This window comes from Natrix helvetica (genome assembly GCF_964273705.1).
Source record: "Natrix helvetica genome assembly, chromosome: 2".
NCBI lineage: Eukaryota > Metazoa > Chordata > Lepidosauria > Squamata > Natricidae > Natrix > Natrix helvetica.
This window is the reverse complement of record NC_138552.1, coordinates 247,920,408-247,945,249: the sequence shown is the minus strand read 5'-3', so window position 1 is coordinate 247,945,249 and position 24,842 is coordinate 247,920,408. Positions and strand designations below refer to the sequence as shown.

Here is a 24,842-nt window from a genome sequence, read left to right as displayed (position 1 = left end):
CATACACACACACACACACACACACACACACACACACACACACACACACGCAATGCAGAAGGATAAGACTTTATAATCAGTTAAATTGATATAAATGTGGTAGACCAGGCGAAATAAAATAATAAGGGGGGAAATGCGGGGGTGTACCAATTCAAACTTTTCTTCCCCTTTCAGTCAGCCCTGCAAATTCTTTCGCTAACATGCTGGTCTGGGAAAGAAATCAGAACTTTTTAATCAATGCGAATGAAACATTCTCAAATGGGAGACCAAAGAATGTTGAGGAGGGCATAAAGGAAGGAAAACTCTGCGGAGCAAGACCGGGAATCCGCTGATCGGAAGAAAAGGTGACCGTCAGCAAGGCGCTTGATTGATGAAGAGTGAAAAGCCCAGGGAAATCTTTCAGGCGCTTCTACTCCCCTCCCAGCACAGTCGGAGAGAGGCAACTCCGGCGCTGGGAAACGGAGGAAGGGCGGGAGGGAGGCAGCGAGGAAAGAGGCGTGTCTCTTGCCCACCGCCTCCGTCTCCGCTCCGAAAGCTGCCGGGCGTCTCAGCCTGAGAGCGGCGCTGTCAGAGCCGGTGCCGTGCGGCGCTAAGCAAGGTTGCGCTCAGCGGAGGAGCCCAGAAACCGATCCAACTTCGCAGGAGTTTCCCTCGGCTCCTCCAGCCATGCCCTCCGCGGCCAGCCGGGTTTGGCTCGGAGGCGGCGGCGGAGGAGACGGCTTCGGCAGCGCTTCTGTACAAGCTGCCCTGGGCACTCCGGCAGCCGCGTGCTCCGGGCGCAACGAGGCGCCCGCCGCCACCCCTCGCTGAAGCCAGCAGCGTCGCCAAGACTCTGGGTTGTTCGAGGAGGCGCACCGCCGCGCGCTTGACGCCTTGCCGGGACAGCAGAGCCGCTGTTCCCGCCTCGTGGACGGCGAAAAGGGGTGGCGGTGGCGGGAAGGGGTAAGGGTGTGTGTGAAGGGACCGAGAGAACCCACAGAGCGGCCGCCTGCCCGAAGAGAAGCCGGGCGGGACAGCCGCACCCCGCCCTTCCCGGCCCTGCTCCTCGTAGGCTGAAGGCAGTTTTCCTCCCTCGAGCCCCTCTTCTACTTCTGCCCCCCCCCCCCCAAGCCATGACCTTTGGCCGGGGTGGCCCGCCGGTGGTGGTGTTGAACGTGGGGGGCACCCGCTACTCTTTCGCTCGGGAGGTGCTGAAGGACTTCCCCCTCAGGCGGGTGAGCCGCCTGCACGGCTGCCGGTCGGAGCAAGACGTGCTCGAGGTGTGCGACGACTACGACCGCGAGCGGAACGAGTACTTCTTCGACCGGCACTCCGAAGCCTTCGGCTTTATCCTGCTCTATGTGCGCTACGGCCACCTGCGCTTCGTGCCCCACATGTGTGAACTCTCCTTCTACAACGAGATGATCTACTGGGGCCTGGAGGGATCCCACCTGGACTATTGCTGCCAGCGCCGGCTGGACGACCGCATGTCCGATACTTATACCTTCTATTCGGCGGAAGACATCCGGACGGAGCCCTCCGGAGGCGGGAGCGGCAGTAGCAAAAGCAGCGACCAGCCCGAGCCGCCCAAGGGACGGGGGAGCGACGATGCTGTGGCCCCACCTGGCGCCGGCGAGAAGAAATGGCTGGAAAGGATGAGGAGAACTTTCGAGGAGCCCACCTCGTCGGTGGCCGCCCAAATCCTGGCCAGCATTTCCATCCTGTTCGTCATCGTCTCCATGGTGGTGCTGTGTGCCAGCACCATGCCGGAATGGCGAACAGCTGAGAACCGAAGCCTGGAGGAGCAGAGCAGGTACACAGCAGACTCAATCAGGGAGCCTTCAGGGTAGGATGAAGTGATTAATATTTCCCCCATCAGTGGTGTGACCTCTGTCCCATCCGGTCTTCTCTGTGTCTTCTTCTGCCAGCATCAGTTTGCCACATTGGAGAGCCCAACTCATTAGGCATCTCATTTGGCAAGGGCTAAGCTTGGTTTAACAACCAGGTGGTTCTTAAAACCAGATCAGTAACTTCTAGGGGGTCTGTATACCAACACAACTTACAGATGGGTTCCGTTTTCCTGGGAATTAAGGTTAAATTTAACCGGGTTTACTTCAGGCTACTAGAAAAAAAGGAATTCACTGTGTGAATCTTGTAGCGTCTACAGGTAAAACCTCCTTGAGCTCCAGTGAAACTGATAAAATAATGCTAAAACTAATCAGTCAGCCAAGTTTTCAGGAATATAGGGGCTCTTTGGAACAAATCAATGGCCTCTTGGTATTGTGCAAAAATGTGTTGTCCCTTTCATTGGAAGGATTCTGTTCTTCCCCAGAGAAGTCTGTTACAGTTGTTTTATATAGAAGCTTCCAAATTTTATTCCGAGAAGCCTTCAGTCAAATGGTATTTATCTTGATTTATCTTGGGAAAATCACGTAGAGGCAGAAAAATCTTCATTGATCTCAGACATTTTCTATCAGTTTCTGCTATAGGAAGAAATGTAATGAATGTTAGGCATGTACTGACCTCATGTTCAATGCCAGGTAAGTGGCTTACAAGCCATTTAGAACTAAGGAGAGGAGCCTTTTTGAATCTGCTTTATTTTTTTTACCAAAAGCCCTAAGACCCACCCACCAGAGTCAAGCGCAAAGACATACACGCACCAGTTAAAGAACAGGGTGTTCTTTAACACATCCTGAGCCTAAGAATTTATTTTTGGTAACCAGACTGAACTCTCAGTTCCACAAAAATCCCCTCATGGTTACCCCAAGCCTTCTTAATTTCTGCAGCTTAATTTAGAAGTAAAAGATTCCTACTGATAAACTGCAGATCAGCCAGTGATCAACCAGTAAAACTCAATTTACATTTTGTTCATCTTGCGCAGAACATACCTGCAAGACTCCCTTGTGAAAGTTCTTATATTTTTTATGGAAGTTTAAAAGAAGTTTGGGAAAAAAATAGGTTTGAGATTTCAGTTCTTAATCAGGTTGGAACCAACATTATTTGGCATCTTAGAGACCAGCACAGAAATTTGTCCTGCTTTTCCTCGGATTTGCTGGCTGTTGAACCACAGCTGTTATATCGCATCTCCATCTGAACTGGTTTATTCAAAATGTGATAAAATTGTAAAATCCAGAATGTCTAAATAGAATGGCCACTGTCTTGTGCTCAACAGATATCTGACATTAGGAGGGGTGCAAAGTTGAGGAAAAGGTCAAAGGAAATCCTTTTTATCATAAAACAAATTGACCTACAGATCACCAACGTTTCCAGAGATTATTGATTTTATAATTCATTCAATCATGCATCAAACTAACATATATTTGTATTATATACAGACAGCTTTTGATCGTTTATCCCATGGAATAAGAAACGAATGAGCGGATATATTTTATTGAATTATTTTTTCGATGCTGTTAAGAATATACCTATAATGGTATTCTTCCATTTGTCTAATGTAGATCTATGAAAGCTTAATTACTTCCACCCACAGAAGCTGGGCCAGTAATAGTATTTTCTTAATTATCTTTGTGTCCCAAGTAAGAGAGGAAAATATGCCAGATTTCATTTGCTTCAAGTGCCCATTATTTCTGGAATCTTTTCTCTTTAGAAAATAATCTATGCCATTGTTTTTGCAGAATCATAGCCTTAAAATACTCTTGTTCCTGCAGTTCTAATTTTTTTCTACTTTCCACCATGGTTGCAGTCATTCAGATTTTGTTTTCCAAGTTTTACAGTACTCAAAAAGAGTGATAGGAAAGGCTTATTATTATACAATTGCACCTGCTGCCACTGAAGTACTGGAAACTCTGTGATTATTGCTATTTATCCTGCCCCCTGAAGTAAAACATTATTATAAAATAATCATCTTACTTTATGAATAATCTTCCCTATGCCTATATACAAACTCCAAATTGAAACATACATGTTTAAGAGGAAGCTTTCTAAATGGGTTATCAAAAGGGTTCCCAACCAGTTTTGCCTGAACTGGAGAAAGGGACATTTGAATTTAAATGGTGGTGGAGTCATGTGTCCTGTTTCTAGAGTCCGATTGCAACCATCAGATTGTACTTTACACCTATACATACTCTTGACTTGTTATTTAGTGGAGAGAGGCGATTGTACCAATTGAAATAGTCTTAGCTCAACGAGTTATCTTATTTCAAAAAGCAGGATGGTCAAATGGATTCTGCAACTTGAAAAGTGCTACAAAATAAGGGGTGCTTCAAATGAAAGAACACTTTACAATCTTAATGTGAGCAACCTTATTAGTGTCATCACTCACTTACACATACAGATAAACGGTACTCTATTTTGCTTCCGTATATATCTTAAGATCTTAATACAGTAAGATTTTTTAATCCCATAACGTGAAGCAAGTATTTTAAAGAGTGCAGTTGATATGTTTAACTAATTTGTGTTTAAATGAGAGGCTTACACAATGCATTCATATTTTGTTTAAATACAAGTATCATGAAATTTTATAGAAAAATAGGATAAAATGACCCTTAAGTCTGAGTAAGATGATGTAATGTTTTAGTCCATATATCTTCAAAGCTAGCAAGTATTTTCTATTAATGAGCCAATGATCTGTAACATATTTATTTCAAGTTTTTGCTAAGTATATGTTTTGTTTTTAAGGAGAATGGGCCCATTATCCGATACAATTGATTGTTTTAGTGATGTGATGAAAACAGCTTAAACACACACACTCTCAAAAAAGATTGGTTCAGTGACAAGTAGTAACATATAGTGATATATCTCTTCTATGAACAGAATACGTTATGTATGCGTATCTAACGTATTTAACTGTTCATTTTAAAATTTATATCCTCACACTCCTCTCATGCCTGCCAATGGCAGCTTGATGATGGGTTGTGATAATGAGCTTTATAACAGCCACTTATTCTTATAAACTAGGCTATTTACAAATATAAAACAATAAAACAGTTGAACCCCACAGGTAGCTGGGCCTAAAACAATAAACCGTATCAAACCAGGGGCCCCATAAACACATGAGGGCCCCCCAAACACATCAACCTCCAGCCTGAGACTAAAGCGCTTTTCTTCTTAAGTACTTTGGGTGTTGTCCATATCTCCGGAGGGAAACTGTTCCAGACGGCAGGGATTGCAACATAGAAGGCATACTTCCTTTGTCCCATGAGATGACAGTGTTTATTAGAAGGGGCGGGGAGGCAACCCACTTTGCCAAATGTATTGGGCAGGCAGAAATAGTTAAAAATAAACAATCTCTCAGGTACTCAGGTCCTATGCCAGTTTACAGTGCAACAATGAAGTACAACAAATAATATCAATTAAACCAGGACGAATAAAAGAATAATAAATATTACCGAACACACACACACACACACACACACACACACACACCAGTGATCACATAAAGTCATAAAAACTGTAGAGATTAAAAAGAATGGAAGAGAATATTTTTAGCTCAGGATTGAACTGAGGGGTTCTTGGTTCTCCCTGAGCTTGATTGTTTTTTTGGTTTTTTTTGCAGACATTTTATTGCCAAACTAGGTAATATCATCAGTGCACCAAGGACCTCACATTAAAAAGAATGTTTGCTATAGCAATTGATCTTTAGGTTTCTGTTAAAACCTGCCAGGAGGGTGGGAGCCACCTCTTTTTTGCTAATGGAAAATAATTCACAGAAATGTGTGTCATTGAGTTCTACATAATATACTAAATACATGCAATGAAAAAAGACACACATCTACCTTATAGAGTCCTAGAATTGAAAAGGTCTCAAAAGTGACCTAGTCTGACATGCTCCCACTGGAGAAAATTTAGTGTTATGTTACCTGTAGAAGATGGCCAGCTATCCAAAATGCTGTAAGTAATGTTAAAGAGGTTTATTTTACTGAACATATCAAGTAGCTGTTAGTTAAATAAATTTCTTGATTACAGATCTTTTCGTGAAAGAGTTGGCTGAAATTCAAAAGCCAAAGATTTTTAAGGCTGCAATTTTTCTGTTCTTTGCCATCACATTAAGAATATATGGACTACTCTGAAGGAACAAGAAAAGTTGTGGAAATGTTTTTGATTTTGCTTTGTTTTTGCCTCCCCCCCCCCCATTTGCTTTTATTTTCTGAGCAACAAGATTGGTCTCCCAAAATTGCTAACATCACATTTGTTTGTTCACTTTAATTGCAACAATTTGCGAAATTTGTCTGCGAGCTGCTTAGTTATGCTGATTGATAATGTGACTCAGCACTAAGGCAGACCAGTTTATTTTCAGCTGAATATTTTTTCAGGGGCCCTGATGCTCGCTGCACACGGTTGTTTTGTTTTCTTACAGACATTTCATCATTACATTACTAGGTAATGATAGCAAACTAGCACTGCTAATGTTACTAATCAAACGTCTGCAAGAAAACAATCAAGCTCAGAGAGCACCGAGGACCCCTCATATCAACCCTGAGCTACAAATATTTTCCTTTAACTGTAGAATATTTTATTCTTACAGTTTTCCCCATACTTCAGTTTAAACCTTAGCTGTACCCATATAGGCATGTTTTTGGATAACTCTGGTCCCAGATGAAGATTTACATCCACATGAATTTCAAAAAGCACTGGTTGATCACCTCAACCTTTAAGAGCTGTATGCAACGAAATTTCATTTTAATGTATGCTGATTAATGTACATTCAAAGTGACAATAAAGTTATCATTCTATTCAATTCTCAAGGTAGACGTATATTCAGCTACCTATGTAGATCTTTCTTACTTTGTCAGAATTGTTAATTATTATACACATACCTCATTTCACAGCACTCTTGTCACTGCAAGAACAAACAGGTTTCTGAGCACTTTAGTACCTGGTAGTGAATAATACCCTTGGTTCACCAAAGGTGAATAATAGTTTTGAGGCTAATACCAACCCTTTATTTTTCTTAACTGTTTTTTCAACCACTAAGTACTACAGGAGATGTGGCAGTAAAGTATGACAACAGAAAAAAAAGAGATGGAAGTTTCAATGCATTTATTCAGTTTAGCTTTTGTTTAACTACTGGAAATTTAATATATGCATCTTACAAATCTATTTGGTGGTTTGCTGACAAATTTTGGCAGAATGATCCAGGAGATTCAACAAGACTCCTTATTAGCTGCAGTTTGGCCTTCCATGCACTAATCCAGTCATTCATTTTTGTCTTAATGGGATATGTGAACAGCCTAAAATTGCATTAGTTTGTTATGGGGGGGAAAAATCTAACAATACACCCTCAATTTCATTTTGGGGTATTACGTAAGCTTGCTTTATCTGAGTTGCAAAACTTTAGAAAATCACACACTGGCAGCTGTGTCAAAACTTATTCTGCAAATTACAAGGGTCATGTTGGCTAATCTTTGTACATCACTCCTAATAAACTAAACAGACACCCAATCTTTGGTGGTTGGTAACTACCTTTGGAATAATTTGGAGCAAATTATTTGTTTCTCTTCTTTGGAGGACAATCTTTTTTCCTAATATTATTTTCCCAATCCTCTAGAATTTAATAATTTGTGAAGTTGCAAGTAGTGGCCTTCCATTTTGTTATTTTTTTTTCATTTTACTAGATTCTTAGAAAAGTTTAAGTTTCAACTTGTAACAATAGAACACAAATTTGGCTTGTTTGGGTGTTTTTTTAAAGAGGGCAAGTAAAAGTTAATAGAACACATAAATAGAGTATCATAATTTAGTTGTATAGATGTTAGCAATCTTAATGCACAAGCAAATGTCTTCAAAAGATTTGAGCTTATTTAGAAATTTCAGGAGTGACAGGCATTTGTAGTATATGGTGCTTTTGTTGATGCAGTTTTATTCACTTTTAAGTAGGACTATTTCAGATCCAATAATCTAGATTGGCATGCATATTTTTAAGAATGAAAGATAGCTAGAAAAAATGTTTGTATGATGATATCATGTTGAATATTTTATTTGTAATGTTGTCTTCCAGAACAGATTGTGGAAGTGGAGATTAGTTGCCTTTTAGTTGAGAACTCTAGCTTTATGTCCTAATTCTGCATGTTTGGATTAGAAAAAAAAAATCCACTAAGTGAAGTACAAATAACTGCCAAACAATGTATTACAGATTAACATATAAGATTACTTTGTGGTCTCTAAAAATATCAGATTTGCTTTCTATAAGTAGTTGTCCCCTTTTGTTTTCAAGAATAAATAAATTATCACAATTAAGGAAGAAAACATAGTGCGTTTGCAACCCACAGTATTTCAGCAGGGAATATAAAAGAACCCAGTTGCTGGTGTTGCATGTTGAAAACAATTTGTGTTGATATTCTTAGGCAAAATCTCACTATCATCGTTTGCAAAATAGCTTTTCTCTTTTTTGCTAAGTTAAGCACCTAATTCCCATAGAAATCAATAATATATTTATGCTTTGCATTTAATTGCTCTCTTATTAGAGGAAGCAGATAGCAATAGCCTCCTGACAAAATCCAAGTCATTCCAGTAACCACCCAAATATCACTGCATAGAAACATGGGAATCTCCAAAGAGAGGGAGACTGAATCATAAGTACCCATGGCCAGTCAGAGAAAAGCTCTGTTTTTATTGTCTCTTAATGGTGGCTGATTTTTTTTCAGAGGCAAGATTTACCTGGCTGTTTGCAACCCACAGTCACTTGGTCTTCTTTACAGCCAAGGGATTTAACAGAGTTCTGAGACAACTACAAGCATTGTATCTCCATAAGTCCCACTGACATGGAGAGCAAGCGTGGATGAGCCTTAAAACAATGAAGCAGGCAGCCAGGCCACCTGCCTCAGCTCTGCCCTAAAAACAAAATTCAGTCTCCCAAGGCAACAATCATACATACTTCATTCTCTTTGTTCCCACTGAGACTACAGGAAAAGCGTAAATCAGCCATGAGATTAATAAGAAAAGAAAAAGAAAGAAGGGGATAAAGCAGCAAAGCATAGGACCAGCCAAGGATACAGAACAATCACTTATGAATAAAGGCAAATATATGTGTCCCAGGATAATATTGTCTGGGTCAAAGACAAAATCACTGGTCCCAATAATAGATCCGGTTTGGATCCTGAAACAATCACTTAGCCTATTACTTGGATTGTGTTGGTATGAGAAACCACAAACTTCAGACTGCTTAATACACGCTCCTTTTTCTTTAAATGTCCTAGCATGAGCAAAGTTGCTGTTTTTTAAAGAATGCTTGTGTCACCTTGGTGAGGATGAATTAATGGGAGAAAATTTTTACTAGTCTAATATCACACATTAAAACCATTATGTGTATATAATGTAACCATATTGTTTGGAAAACATCATGGTAATTATGGAAATAAACGTGGAAAATAATACACAGCAGGCTTTCTCTTCATTCTGTGAAAGAGAAGTGGAAGAACTGAGCATGAATTTATTTAGCTTTTGAAAATGTAAACTCCCTTTTCCACTTGGTTCCAAATCGCACAGACCAAAGGATCTTGGCCTGTGAATTTCACAGTAAATGAAATCTACTGAATTATATGATATGGAAAATCTAATCCTGGAAGCTTTTTTAGTGCTTTAGTGTAATAAGGTAAGATGCAATGCTACCTGACACTGTGAAGCTACATAAAACACATGCGCACTGTTCCTCTAATGACAGTAAATCTGTCTAGTGGATGCTTTTAGAGATTTAGAGATGAATATTAGTAACTTATTAGCCTCAGAAACAAGCCTGAGCCATCCAGCCCTTACCACCGTATGCAAGAGTTGTGAGTTTGTTTGTGGTAACTGAGCATAAAATGACTGGATTCTTAAATAGAATTAAAACTCAGAATCTGGTTCTGCAAATGTTAGCTATCATTATCTAGGCAGCTAATCGTATCAATCAAAAGCTATCATTTTGCTGATTGATATTCTAAAGAATGTCAATACTGTAGCAGAATATTCATACTTGGATGAAAACTAAAACTTTGTCATAAGCTAAAAGAAAGTTGGCAGTCTTAGCCTACAAGCACTTAAACTTCATTTTAAATTCCCTTTAAAACATACAAAATTAAGACATTAATTATACCACATTCAAATCCACAAAAGAATCCACAAATCCTTTTAAATTTTTAGTTATATGACTAGAGCTCAATTTAGAGCATTCAGTAGAGTTGGATTAGTTTCCCATCAATCTTAGCAGTACAGTTACCATAGATGAGCTTGCTGGGGGTACTGAAAATTGTTGTCTAATCCAGGTGCTTTAGGAAGAAAAGCTAAGAACATACTGTTTTTAGAACATGCTAAACACTGCTGCAAATGTATATAATTTTTTCTCGGAGGAAAACTTCACAATTTACTTTCAGTGAAGTAGATGCAACTGTGGCTTAAGACCTTGCTTTGTTTGTGCTGAATGGTATGTCTTCAAGTTTAGGAATTGATAAGCAGCAGATTGTTTCCAAATATGTTATTACCAACTGGCTTTGAAGATTAGGGAGATAAAATGAATGAAAGCCAAAGGGAGTAACAAGAAGGGTTAATTGGTTTTGAAGAAAGGGAGAGCAGATAGGACCTCCAGTGCATCAGATTTCGTTGCACAAAATCTCTTGAACTGGGTCTAGGGTAAAAAGGAGGAACAACTTGATATTTTGATCTCCCAGCAAAACTACGGTACTTTGGAGCCCATTAGCTCTTATGGACAAGTCACCCTTTTTCTTCCTTTGCTAGTGTCGTTCTTTAGGTTATACACTGAACTATTTTGGAGACAGATTTAAAATATGAGACAGAACTACATTGGCTGAGCTATTTGGAGTTAGCATATTCAATGATATTGAGAACTAACAGTCATTTCCCCCTCCCCCCTCCTTCATTCTCATGCTAAAAAGTTGCTTAAACATTGGAAGGATTATAAATATTAAGTTTCCTTTTAGCATTTACCTATATCATATTGGTTTGAAGTTTATAAAACATTATGTGAAAGCCATATAAGAATTTCATATAATAGAACTTGAAAAAATGCTAATATTTTTGAAAAGGATTTTAATCATAGTGCCCAGTGTTAATCAAACTGGACCAATGGTTCCATAGAATTATAGAATCATAGAGCTGGAAGGACCTTGGAGATCTTCTAGTCCAACCCCTTGCTCATGGCAGTTCTTATACCATACTGGACAAATTGCTGTCCAAAATTTTTATTGAAAACCTCCAGCGATGGAATATCCACAATCATGGGAGGCAAGTTCTTCCATTGCTTTATCACTCTCACTTTCAGGCAATTCCTTCTCATTTCCAGTTGACTATCCCTGAACTTCCACCTATTGCTTCCTGTCCTTCCCTCAGTTGCTACGGGGAATAAATTGACAACCTCTTCTCCATGATAGTCCTTCAGATATTGAAAGACTGATATCTTTCTTAAATTAAACATACCTAATTCTCTTAGTCATCCATTGTATACTTTAGCCTTCAGGCCCCTTATCATCTTTATTGCTCTTCTCTGCACTCTTTTTTGAATCGTGGTTTCCAAAATTGGTTGCAATATTCAAAGTGTGGCCTCACCAGGACAGTATAAAGCAGTACTATCACTTCCCGTGTTCTTGATGTTATCCTTCTGTTGATGCAACCCAGATGCATTGGGGGTTTGGCACTACTGATTCATACTTAACCGATGATATACCAGGACACCTAAATCCCTCTGATAGATACTACTTTTGAGCCAGGTACTTCCTATTCTATACCTATGCAAATGGTTTTTCCTACCTTAGGGCAAGGATCTTACTTTTCTCACTACTGAACTAGTCTTGTTGGATAGGTCCCAATCATCAAGTTTATCAGGATCCTGAATCTTGAGCTTATCTTCCAAAATGTTAACTTTTCCCATTGATTGTTGTCGTCTGCAAATTTGATGAGTTTCCCCTTCTATCCTCTCATCTAGATCATTTATGAGGATTTTGAAGTGCACAAGGCCCAAAACTTTGACCTACTCCACTGCATGCTTACCTCCATGTAGATGTACCTGGAGTGGTCCACTGCTTCAAATACCTTATTGAAGTCCAAGTACATTATATCCACAGTATTTACACTGTTACACTAATTTAATTGCTTTATCATAGAAAGCAATAAAGTTGGTCTGTTGATCTGGCATGATCTGTTTTTTTTCAAAAAAATTTATTGGTTTTTATACATATATGGGGAAAAGTAAGGGGATACAAAAATTTTTGGTAGCTCCCACACTAGTGATGGAAACCCATCCAAAACTCACAATTTTTACAATCTTAAAAACAAAATATAAAAGATAAGCAGAAAACAAGGTCTTATTCTATATTGTCAGCCATGTGTTCATTCATTTTCCTTTGTCACTTTCTAGAGTATCACCAATTGCTATTATTTCAAATACTTTTATTTTTGTGATCTGAGCCTTTTCGATATTGCTCCTTCCTCCCTGTCCCCAGAGGAAGCCTCAGCCCCCACTCCTTCTTATCTTGTGCCTTAGTGTCCCTTCCATTACCTTCGCTATGTTCGTCCTCTAGGTGGGGGAATTTTTTTTTAATGAAGGCTTCCGCCTCCTGCACTGTATTAATTCTAATCCTGTTTCCCTCCCAAAAGATCAATATTCCTTCTGGCAATAACCATCTAAACCAGACTCCTTTATTGTATAATTTCTTTGATAAGGAGGAAGTATTCTCCTTCTCTCTCTTATCTTTTTTGGAATCTGCTTAAGGATGGTGATTTCTTCATCTTTATATTTCAATGGTCTCTCCCTTTGGGTCCCAAGCACCTCATCCCTTGTGGTCCTCCTGAGAAATTTAACATGTTGCTCCCTTGGAACATTATGGCTTCTAGCATATGCTGAATTTATCCTATAGACTAGGTCCATATCCCACCACAGCTGTTTTTTTTTAATCTCTCTTAATGTAATCTGCTAAGATTGTACTCATGATATCAAGGCATGATCTGTTTTTAACAAAACCATGCTGGCTTCCAGTAATTGCCTTGTTCATTTCTAGATGTGCACACAAAACTGCTGTTGGATTATTTTTTTCAAGAGTTTTGTAGGTATTGATGTCAAGCTGATTGGTCTGTAGTTTCCTGTAGTTTTTTGTCATTGGAACCACATCTTTCCCAGACCTTTGGCAGTTCCCCTATGCTCCAGGAGTTCTAAAAGATTTAATTGAGAATCTTATTAATTTTGCCTATTTTGACCTGCATTCCTGTTCTGTCTCCCATAGTGCTGCTTTTGATAGATTGGGCTATTTTCCCTTTTGCGTAAAGGCAATTGCAAATAAGGAATTAAGCAGTTCTGCTTTCTTCCTGCCTGTTTGACTTGTCACAGGATAGATTTTTGCAAGGCTGGGTACAGAAGTAAAACTGTGAAGGAGACTGTTGGCATAGGCAAGATTGAGGAAGAACAGCAAATAAAAAAACAAGCAAAATAAATACAAATAGCATGATACTAGGTTTTATGAGTTATGGAATCCTAAGTATGCTTCGAGGCAAGTGCTAGTAAATCTTCCTTCTGAACAAATAATAAATGTTATTCTACCCCAAATTCACATTTACTTTTAAACAATTCAAAAAAGGTTAATTACTGATTTTATTGGGATGGTGTAAGGGTAGCGGTGGGAATATGCTGTTGGCTTCTAAAGGTACTTTGATACAAGAATAAAAGCACATCCTCATACACAAACTGATGTTGTCAAGTTTAATCATAGGCTGTCTTGTCTTTTGTTTTTCCCTCCTTCATGTTTCTTGTCTTGTATATTCCATTTTATTCAGACATTTAGTGGATGATGAGGCCATTTCTTTGATTTTTCTATTTTTAGCTCTCAATAAATTTGCAGAAAAATTCAATAAAACTTTGTAAAGGAAAATGTGCAATTTGCAACTGAAAGCTCTTTGACAGCTCAGAATATAATTACTTTGAATATAACAAACTAACCCTATTACTGATTTTTAAAAAATTCTGAAGCAGTTTAAAGTAGAAGTCTATTTTGTTTAGGTCTTATCCGTAAGAGCAAAAAGTAAGAAAGTAATTAAATGAAAGGACTGGTTTAGAGTAATCTCTCAGGACTTGGAGAGTTATAAGAGACCTAAGTTTAGAATCATCATACAATTGTTACATTAATTTTTTTAGAAGTGTAATAAATATTCTAAATTAAAGAAAGTTGAATACAAAAGAAATAAAATGGCCCTATCTATTGGAACATTTAGCTTAATTATTTTTCATGTCGCTCTCTCTGGGTCCCTGCAAGTAATGCTGAACTACAATTTTGTATTTAATTCCTAAACACATGGGAAATTCTGGGAGATTCAAAGTGCCTACTCTCCTTCTGGTAAACTCTGAAGATCTGGTTCTTCCTCCAGGCCTTGGATTAGGATGAATGGAGGAAGAGGAGGTAGGCCTGTTGAGAGTTCACTTGTGGGTCATTCCTTCCAGGTAAGCCATTGTTACGTAATTATTTTTCATCCTCTGTTTGCCCAGACTCATTTGGAGTCAGGTGCCCTTATAAATATGTCAAATAAATAGTATCCTCCCAAATCTCGGCAGAGCACCAGATTAGAACATATTACTACGTTCTCCATTGGAATTAATTTTGTTTTTGGTTTTTAAAGTATTGTAGTTCAGCATTACAAAGTGAGGGAGGTATACGGGAATTGTTTGCACTACTACTGAGTAGACATATAGCTTATTGTATAACATATTACTCTATATTTATTTACTTTTTTTGTTCCTTACCACAATTATGTATGAAACTAAATTGGAAACCATAGACCAGGGTAAACCTAGATTGCATAATTCATAGTTTAAACTAGAAATAATCAGAGCAAAGTTAACATGTACCATTCTGAGATAAAATGTCACTATTGTTACATTTATTAGGATATTGAAAGATTCTGCTACTCTTCATCAGGAAACAGGTTTCAGAAAGCAGAATGAAGAAAGAAGAATGAAATGAGACAGAGAAGCCTACTCTGATGAAATGAAGAAAAATATACAAAATTGAATAGTTTAGGCTCTATCATGAATTACAGTATTCAGGTTATGTTAGATGAGCAGAACTAATCCTCCCAACTACATAAACTAGTTGTTATTTGGATATGTCTCTAGTCTTAGATGAATACACACATTCTCTTGATAGGTAGTGAACTAAATGTAAATCATGTTATTACATTTAAATAGTATGTAAAGAATCATTGGCCAAGCTTTCAATACCATTGTCTCTCTAATAAGCAATGACAATAATTCTAAAGGATTGAAAAACAAAGTTAAACTACTCTAGCCACAAATTAAGTAAAAAGTCAGCCATTTCAATACAAAAAGATTGCGCCATAATTATCTGGAAAAAAATAAGTCTTAAATTTAAGATACTTCCCTTCCCCATTCCCCCAACAACAACAACCCTAAAGGCAAACAGACAAAAAAACTACAATGTAGGCAAAAGCCCCGTGCCATGATGAGTTTCTTTATATCAGGGGTGTCCAAACTTGGGAACTTTAAGACTTGTGGACTTCAATTCCCAGAATTCCCCAGCCAGCTATGCTGGCTGGGGAATTCTGGGAGTTGAAGTCCACAAGTCCTAAAGTTCCCAAGTTTGGACACCCCTGCTTTACATAGTCCAGTAGAGGTACTAATTCTATTTGAATTCAATCCTGGAAATTTACCCTTCCTTGATAAATGAGTGTAGGTGTCACATATATATGCATATAGCTTTGCCTGTATTATCAGAAACCTTACTTGAAAAAAATAGCAAAGATAGGACAAACAAAAATAGTAATTGAATTAATAATTACTGATTATTAATTGCTGATTAAACAAGGTACTGAATTGATAAAATTTATTATCTTAGAATGCATATACCAACCATTATGTTTTGGTACACACAAATCATTCCTACACAGAAGCACACAAACATACCTTTCTACTTCCATAGAAACAACAAAGAGGAAGGAAATAGATGGAGATGAAGTGAGGGGAAAGAGTAGCTTCACACAGAATGAAAGAAAGAGAAATCCTGCTTAGACTTTAGAAAAGGGATTACATTGATCAGGAAAACATCTTCAAACAAATCTTCAAAGGTATCCATGCTTTTCAGCAGTGATATCTCCAGTCACATCATCTGCCCATTTTTTGTTTTCAACAGCAGTTTATTTTCTTTTCATTCAATTCACAGGTAAGTATTTCGGAGGAAAGCTTTCCTTTCTTGGTGAAAAGCATATGCAGGTATTGAAGCATCATATACCCTGGAGATGGATATAAAACAGCCTGAGCCAAAAGTACAGTTATGGGAGGACTCTGTGATTAACTGTTTTAATGTCTCCATTGTGGAACCACAAATGCTGAAATGATTCCAGCTTTGGAGATTTCTTCAGGTTACAAATTATGCCCATCTTGCCATAGGATTTTGCTTACGTTGGCATCCCATTTTGACTTCCAGAGACTGGGTCTGAATTTTCAGACTCTTCTAGCTGCAAAACAATGGAAGAAGTGGACAAAGAGAGGGGTGAGGTCTCCTTTTCAATACCCAGCTGATAGAAGTCTAAGAAATGCAGAAATGAAAACCAAGTGAATTTCAAAATGTTATTTTTGCTGTTTTGGAATTAATTGAGGAAAACAGTAGGGTAGAACTGTTCGTTGCAAACTTACTACCTCTGATGGTGTTATAGTGTTCTTTGGGCCCTTTTTTATATACATGGAGCCCAAATTGTCCCATGTTCATATTATCTCCATGAATATTTTCAAAATTACAGTGCAAGTCCTCTCTTCCCCCTGCATTACAACTTCTGGAATAATAGCACTGATAGACTGGAACCTCTACTTTGTTTTAAACTTTGCTGTTTTGAAGAAACAGTAAGGATATAGTTTAGCATGATTTTAGAGGTGGGAAGAAGTTGACTGATCATTGTAGAGTGTCCTTTCCCAACAAACCAGTTCTTTTAGATGAGTTGGACTTTAATCTCCCTAAGCAGAACTATCACGTCTGGTCTGCAAATATCTGGATGCCCATTGGATGGCAACCAACTGTTCTTTGCTCTTTTACTGGACATCTGGATCATTGCAACCCTACCATACTATGCTATCAGTTGGCCATCAAAGAATGGCCAACTGAAGTCCAATACATATGGAGATTGACTAATTTAGGGATGCTTTGGATGTCCTTTGGCTTTTGTTTTGATGACTGGAGTTGCTGCAATGATTAAGTCTACGTTTTGTTCAAAAAGCATTAGGCATGTCTGAGCATGATATTCAGCTTAAATCAGAAGAATCATCAATGTTTTAGAGCTTCTGTTTGAATTCTAACATTTCACAAAAACTATCTGCTGCTCTTTTAAGGTTGTAATAACACAGAGAGGCGTTCCATTCTGTTCGCTGATTTCAAATGCTTTGGAGGACTGCTTGAGGTATTTTACTGCTGAATAGTAATCATTCATCCAGAAAAGCATTTTAAATGGCCCAACACTAGTATTTTGAAGAGGTATTCACAGAGAAATTAAACTGCAGTATAGTTTGAACCAAATAAAGGAATATTAAATTGTTTCATACATATACACAATTCACTCCTCCCAAAATCAAAGTAAATGAAAAGATATGAAACATTTAACCTGACCAACATCATAAAGTCCTCAGATTTTAATGATATAATAATCCCTTCCCTTAGAAATCAAAATATTTTTTAAAAAGCTTTAGGAAAACATAACCAGGTGAGAGATGTATATAGATGACTTTTAACATAATAACGATTTTGGAAAGACAAACAATAAGCAGAGATCTGTATAAAGTCCAATTTGACTTTGAATTTGGCATGCTTGTCTACTAAGAGTTCATGTCTGTGTAAAAGTGTCCATTAAAGAAGCCTCTAGCATTGGAAAATATTCTCAATTAAGAGTTTCAAAGAAATTTAATAGTTTTGCTTATGTTCTTTTTGGCAGGATAATTGAAGCAATTTGCATCGGCTGGTTCACGGCAGAGTGCATTGTGAGGTTCATTGTCTCCAAAGACAAGTGTGAGTTTGTTAAGAGACCACTGAACATCATTGACTTGCTGGCTATCACTCCGTATTATATTTCTGTGCTGATGACAATTTTTACCGGAGAGAATTCTCAGCTTCAGAGGGCTGGAGTCACCTTACGGGTTCTGAGAATGATGCGGATTTTTTGGGTGATTAAATTGGCCCGCCACTTCATCGGCCTCCAGACACTCGGCCTGACCTTGAAGCGATGCTACAGGGAGATGGTGATGCTGCTTGTCTTCGTTTGTGTTGCAATGGCAATTTTCAGTGCTCTTGCCCAGCTTCTTGAACACGGACTGAAAATAGGAAAACCCAATGAAGGTTATGCAAGCATTCCTGCTGCTTGCTGGTGGGTTATCATCTCCATGACCACAGTTGGCTACGGCGATGTTTGTCCTATCACGGTACCTGGAAGGATTCTGGGAGGGATTTGTGTAGTCAGTGGAATTGTTTTGCTAGCCCTGCCTATCACATTCATCTACCACAGCTTTGTGCAGTGTTACCATGAGCTCAAGTTCCGGTCTGCTAGGTATAGCAGGAGTCTTTCTGCAGAATTTTTAAATTAACAAATAGCACATATTGCATTTCATAGCAGAATTTAATATATGGAAGAAAGTAGTAAGTTCTTCTTCATTGTTTTCCATTTTGGTGTCTGAGGAATTATGAAGCTGCTCCAATACTCTGTGACTTAAGAGGAATATCTCCAGGCTCTGTTTGAGGGATGGTCATTTGCTCTTCACTGCAGAAGAGCTGAGATTCATAAGGGAGAAAACATCTTCATTTGTATAGTCTCAGCAGGTGTGAAAGTTTCCACGCTCATTTCTCCAAATGCTGAGAAGTCCTAAATGGTGCACACTATTTAGAAATGAACGCATATATGTGTTTTTAAAATACTCTTGATTTTGAAACCCATATCAATAAGAAGTGTCCAACCTTTAATTACCAGAGCCACAGGTAACAGCCTGTGGATAGTCAAGGGTCAAGATATTGGGGATGCAAAAGGGCAGAGCCAAGATGTTCCCCCCCCCCTTCAAAGTTTTGATCAGAAAGAAAGAGTTGCTGTTGTTTTTTAAACCATGGTAAGTCTATTTTAGGGCATTCTGGAGGTATATCTCATGTCAAAATGGCAGTAAACGATGCCACCAACTTTTAGTAACTGTAGTCAGAGGTGGATCCAGAACTACACAAGTAATGGTTGGGATGGCAAATATATTCTTGTAAGCCTTAAATTGCTCCCTTCATAGATACAAACAAACATATTCACCCAAACACATACATTTATTTTAAAAAATACTGGTCATATCCAAGTTTATGTAGAAGAAACCAATGAAAATGACTGAGATTCGTTAGCTATCACTATTTTGTCCAATTTATTTCAGTGAATTTTTTCTAAGTGCAATTCAGTCTGGATCCGAAACAATACGTACAGGTCTTGGTTTCAATATAAGGAACAAAGTAACTGGTATTGTACGCTAAGAATTACAGGGAGAATTGTGATTCTTTATTTTGATATGAAAATGTTATGTAACTCTTGAAAGTTGGGTATCTTGATTCAATATGAGGAAGACCAGCTGCTTTTCCAAGAGGAAAAAGTTAATCAGAATGGTGGAATACAATTGAATAGTAAAAGTAGTAGCAGTAATAGTAATAGCAGTAATAAAGGACAATTTTCAGAGTAGACCCAGTAAAGAGTAGATCCAGTGAAGCTCCTTGGATTGTAGTTTTTTGTTTATGAGTTGCAATTTATAGTAGGGGTGTCCAACCTTGGTAACTTTAATATCAGTGGGCTTCAACTCCCAGAATTTCCCAGCCAACATTTTGGCTGGGGAATTTTGGGAATTGAAGGCCACATGTCTTAAAGTAGCTAAGGTTGGTCACTCCTGATTTATAGCAACAGTACATGTTTTTGAGAGAAATCATTATCGTCCCTCCCAAAATCTGCTATTGAAGGTAAACACTAAGGCAAGTTTAAAATCTTCCTGCTGAAAATTGACATGATATTTTGAAGCACATAATGACAAAAGATTTTAAAATATCATACCACTGCTAGTAGCATACATGCTCTTTTTTGTCATCCTTTCCAGTTACATTCTTGCACATTTCATCAACAATATCATAAAAACAAAGTTTGAACAGATACATAATTAGATAAAGGAGTGATATTTGAAACATGAACAATGATTTCTGTTTCTCATCCCACTCTCTTGAAAAGTATTTATATTTTCCCCCATTAATCATATGTAAAATATCCTCCTTAATGTCAGATGTCCTGAGATAAATCATTTTAAAATACTACTATAGAGTTTTTCTCAGAAGCTTATTCAGCTAAAAACATACAAGTAAACTCTATCATTTATTTTCATATAAAACACTGGTTAAAAATTATTCCAAATCCTTTCATTGATTTGAAGAATGAAGAACATGGCAGTCAAACCATTACTGCATTTAATTAGATGCTTTATGGTGCTACTGTCACCTCAGGAAATAATCCAACTTTGTTAAAGTCAAGTAACTGTATTAAAAAATTCAAAGTCAGTAAAGTTTCCAGATTAGAGATTCACAGCTTAGATGAGAAGCTGTCATCTCTGGGTTTTTTTCTGATATATTTTTCTGTGGGCCTAATTTTTTTCACCCTTTTTTAAAAAAAGGTCTAGGATTCCAATCTAGTATCTTTTACATGGCAATAAGTCAAAGTGATACAATGGAACCAAAGATGAATTATTGAAGAGAGCTGTCAAGAAACATAACTTCGAACTTTGACAATTTGATAGATGTTTTCAGGGAGGGTTTGCTATGTGAACTAAAATGACATGCAGCAAACTAAGTTTTATTATTATGAAGACTTGTAAAAAAATACCTTGAATTTCCCCATATCACAATACAATACCAGGGTGATGGTTATTGATGAGTTCAGATCCTTCCTGCTCCATGACATGATTAAACAGCCTTGTGCAGGCTTTTGTCTCACAGTTCAAATCACAGATTGGTAAGAACATTAGAAGGTCCTGGGTGGATCAGGTCACTGCCCATCTTGTGCCCTCTTCTGTCTCACAGAATGAGCAACTGGATAGCTTCAGGCAATAACCTTCATTGACTATTGTTTCCCAGCAACTGGTATTTTGAAGTGTGTTATCTGGGATTTAGAAGGTAATATTTATCTGCTCAGCCTGTCTCACACCCTTAAAAACATAAAAAAATAATGGCCATTACTGTAGTTGAGGGCAATGAATTTCATAGTTTTAACTACCTGTTGTACAAAGAAAATTTTCCTTTTATCGATCCTGTTGTGTGAATAAAATAGATAATGCCATAACGCAGACCTGAGTGCCTTGGAGGAAGGATAGATACAATTGTGACAGTAAATGTACATAGTGCTCTAGGGAAATCAAACAAATATATACTTGATATATTGAATAATTCTCCAAATTAAATTTTGTGTGGAAAAAGGCAATTGACTGTATTCATCCAGTTTCTAGAGAAAAAAACCCCAAACCATCTAGCTATATTTCCCCTGATATTGTTTTTATAACCATAAGCACTAAAACCTTTACTATTTTTAATATAATAAACATATTTTGGATTATCACAAAACTTATATCAATTATGTTGCATATCAACTATGTCAATTCAAATTTATTATCTCCAAGTCCAGCAGTGATTCGTATTAAAATAAACATATCTGAATAAACACCCTTTCAAATAATTTATTGACTAAACAAATAAAAATAAAACTCCTCTGATTTGCAAGAGGAGCTGCTAGCTAAATGTAAATTGTACTATGTAAAATATAGCATGTGTTCTACATTAAATGTAGAACTGATTTTTTTTTAAAAAACAACCATGTTCTTGTACTACTTAGTGGTACTATTTATATGACTTGAAAAGCTGCCATAATGATTTGACTTTGTGCAGAAGAGGAATAAGAAATAATAAGCCAAACAAATTAACCAATGAGTTAAGAAAAAGGAAAGTCCATATTGTAATAATTTAGTTTATACCAGAACCATTCAGTACTTCTCTTCTTATCTTTCTACCCTTGCAAATCATTCTTGTTGCACCCCTGAAAATCATTAGACTTCATGCATTGTCCTTTGTTCCTTATAAATCACTTTTAAAGTTCTCATCAACTCTACCTGACCATGACATTTAAAATTTTCCCTTTCCATTTGTCTCATTCACTTTTCCTTCATATATTTGTTTTGCAATTCATTCTTATGACCAAACCAGCTCAACATATTTTATGCTGTTCATTCACTTCCTACCTTTTCTCTAATTTGGAGAACAGTTATGTCCTTCTTCCCCAGGTGCATTTTCACACATGCATTATGCAAATTACAAAACATTAGAATGGAAGCTACATCCATATTTTATTCTTTCTCCAATTATACCATCAGAACTTGCAGATTCATCATGTTCTCACAGAGTTTATTAGTTCCATTTTTCTTCGGCATTGAAGGGTTTTCTTTCAACATACTGCTGTTGTTGTTCCCATATACTTCTCTAAAATTCTTCTTTTAGGATTCCCTCATTTCAATTTCATTCTAAATCAGCCATCAGAATTGCTCTGCATTTTCTTTTCATTTTTTCTAGATGTTCCTTGCTCTTCTTGATTACAATCTTTGCAACTCTTTTTTCTATTAATACCATTTTCTTATGTGTCTATTTCTCAATCATAGCCTCTTTCACTCCATCATTTCATCAGGCATTCCTTTTCATAGCCCCTATATTTCTGTGTTACGCTGTAACATGATTCTTTTCATTCAGTTCCAGAGTTTTTACATTCTTTTGCTGTATGTTCAATTTCCATTCACTTTGTTAGACATTTGTCTATAATATTTTATTGCATTCATTTCTCTTTTTGAAATTATGTCATTACAAGCTTTTTTGCATCCTTACTTTTCTTTCATGTCCATAATTCTATCAATTATCTCATCATGAATCATAAATAATTATTTCAATAAGACTTTTTAGTCCATCTTTGTTCATGTGTATGCATGAATAGACATGCTTAAAATAAGTATTTATATATTTTTATACTATAATAACCATGACTCTTAGTAGCATGCAAAAATAAAACATCCATTACAAACATAAATCCACTAATAACATTCAGAAATGGAATAATAAAACCCCCCAAATAAAACCACATATATTCTGATAGCATTACTTAACATCAAATCTAGTTTGCTATAATGTATAAGGTGCTAGACTAGAAACCAGGAGCCTGTGAGTGCTAATCCTCCTTTAGGCACAAACCCCAGCTGGGTGGCACTCTAAGCCAGTCTTCTCTTTAGCCCAAGGTTAGTGGAGGTTATAAAGAAAAAAGTAGGCAGGAGCATTATCTGCAGCATCTTGAATTGTGCAAAATAAAGTCAGAATATAATAATAATAACTCATATTAATTCTATTTTTTAAAAAAAACTTCTGGAAGGTTACTTTAACTTGCTTTCATCAGGCAAGTCTTATTTCAGAAGTACCCTGTTCTACAACATGGCAGCATAAGAGAAAACTACTTTCCCCTAAGATCTGTCCCTTTATTTCATAGTTTTGGGGAAATGCCTGTATTTTTATGATGAAGTTTATATAGGATGGATTGATCCTACTATTTGAAATAACTAAATCTTTTTCTAAGACAATCCCCATTCTCGTTCATTCCTGAGTCTCTGAAGAAGCCAATCACTTTTCTGTAGTTTTGGAGCAGGACTTTGTCACTCATCAATTCATGCCAACTAGCAGAATGGTTCTTTCTCCCCAACCCCATTACATTAATTCAGAATGTGGCACAATTTTTCCCAAAGCTCATCACTGGTCCTTCCATTATCATCATTCTTCAAAGCACAAATGTCACCAACCTATGGAAATCTGCTTTCATACACACACAACAGAAACCTAGATAACATTGATGTAACTGCAGGATCAGTGACAGACCCAGATTGGATCCTGCAACATATTCACCTTCATACATTGATATAACTTTCTGACATACACCCTTCTATTATTCTATCATTCATATACTCATCAACTACCCAAGATCAGGTCACATTCATTCAGATTTGTTGTCGGCATTAAGATTATGTTTTGCATATCTGCCATATATTTCAATTTGTGTATGCACCTAAGAAAACAATAAAGTTGTTACGTGTCTGTGTTCAGAATATCTGTTCTTTCCTATATATCTTTATCAGCCAGAGACTATTATTTATTTAATTAACCTGTTTATTATTTATTACTGAGCTTCTGTTACTTCATGTCAGGAATAGCTGCCTGTCTATACAAACTGGCATTCACATTCTAATATATGAAAAATCAAATGAAAGCAATGGAATAAGAAATGTAGTTGTTTTGCTTAATCATAGAACATTTAGATAACTGGACCAAGAAGACCTATGAGCCCCTGAAGCAAATTTCATCACATAAGAAATGAAATACTAATAATAAAACAGGAAACGTGATGCTGTGATGATAGATTAGATTTGAAAATCTAGATTTGAAATAAACCTATCAATACCTATCTGGAAATAAATTGTTATTGCATGCAATGAAAAATTCTCTAGAATAAGCATGTCTAAGATTTCCTTGTTTACATAAAGGGGTCAGCAGAGTAACTTAACCTTAAAATACTGAATCCATCAAAGAAATTTAAAATGTATTTTGATATTGTGACTGATATTTTTTAATAAAGAAATTTGAAACATATGATGATGTTTGTTTTTTCAGCAAAAGTTATCTATTTAAATGAATGATATTCAAACTTTACCATGTCTTTGCAATGTAAGCTCTATTATTTTTAGCGAGATGTCCACTAAAATATATATTAAAATAAAAAAAACTATTCTTTAACCATACCTGTTCCAGTCTTTATCAAAAGATTTCTGTAGCAACAGGTTATGCTGTTTTTACAGTGGACATGTAAAAGCAATG

General features: G+C 37.1%; 1 protein-coding gene across 1 annotated transcript; it reads left to right on the top strand.

The window, feature by feature from the left end:
• Positions 1 to 926: 926 nt before the first annotated feature.
• Positions 927 to 24,617, top strand: KCNG3 (potassium voltage-gated channel modifier subfamily G member 3). The gene is made up of 2 exons (XM_081944282.1): positions 927 to 1,792; positions 17,842 to 24,617. The coding sequence occupies exons 1-2, from the start codon at positions 1,113 to 1,115 to the stop codon at positions 18,485 to 18,487; spliced, it is 1,326 nt and encodes a 441-aa protein (XP_081800408.1). The 5' UTR covers positions 927 to 1,112; the 3' UTR covers positions 18,488 to 24,617.
• Positions 24,618 to 24,842: the final 225 nt, after the last annotated feature.

Excerpts from the sequence above, each read along its gene's own strand:
- KCNG3 (XM_081944282.1), top strand. The coding sequence starts at position 1,113 with ATGACCTTTGGCCGGGGTGGCCCGCCGGTGGTGGTGTTGAACGTGGGG. Across the intron at positions 1,793-17,841 it reads AGCCTGGAGGAGCAGAGCAG|GATAATTGAAGCAATTTGCA; the intron begins GTACACAGCAGA and ends TCTTTTTGGCAG.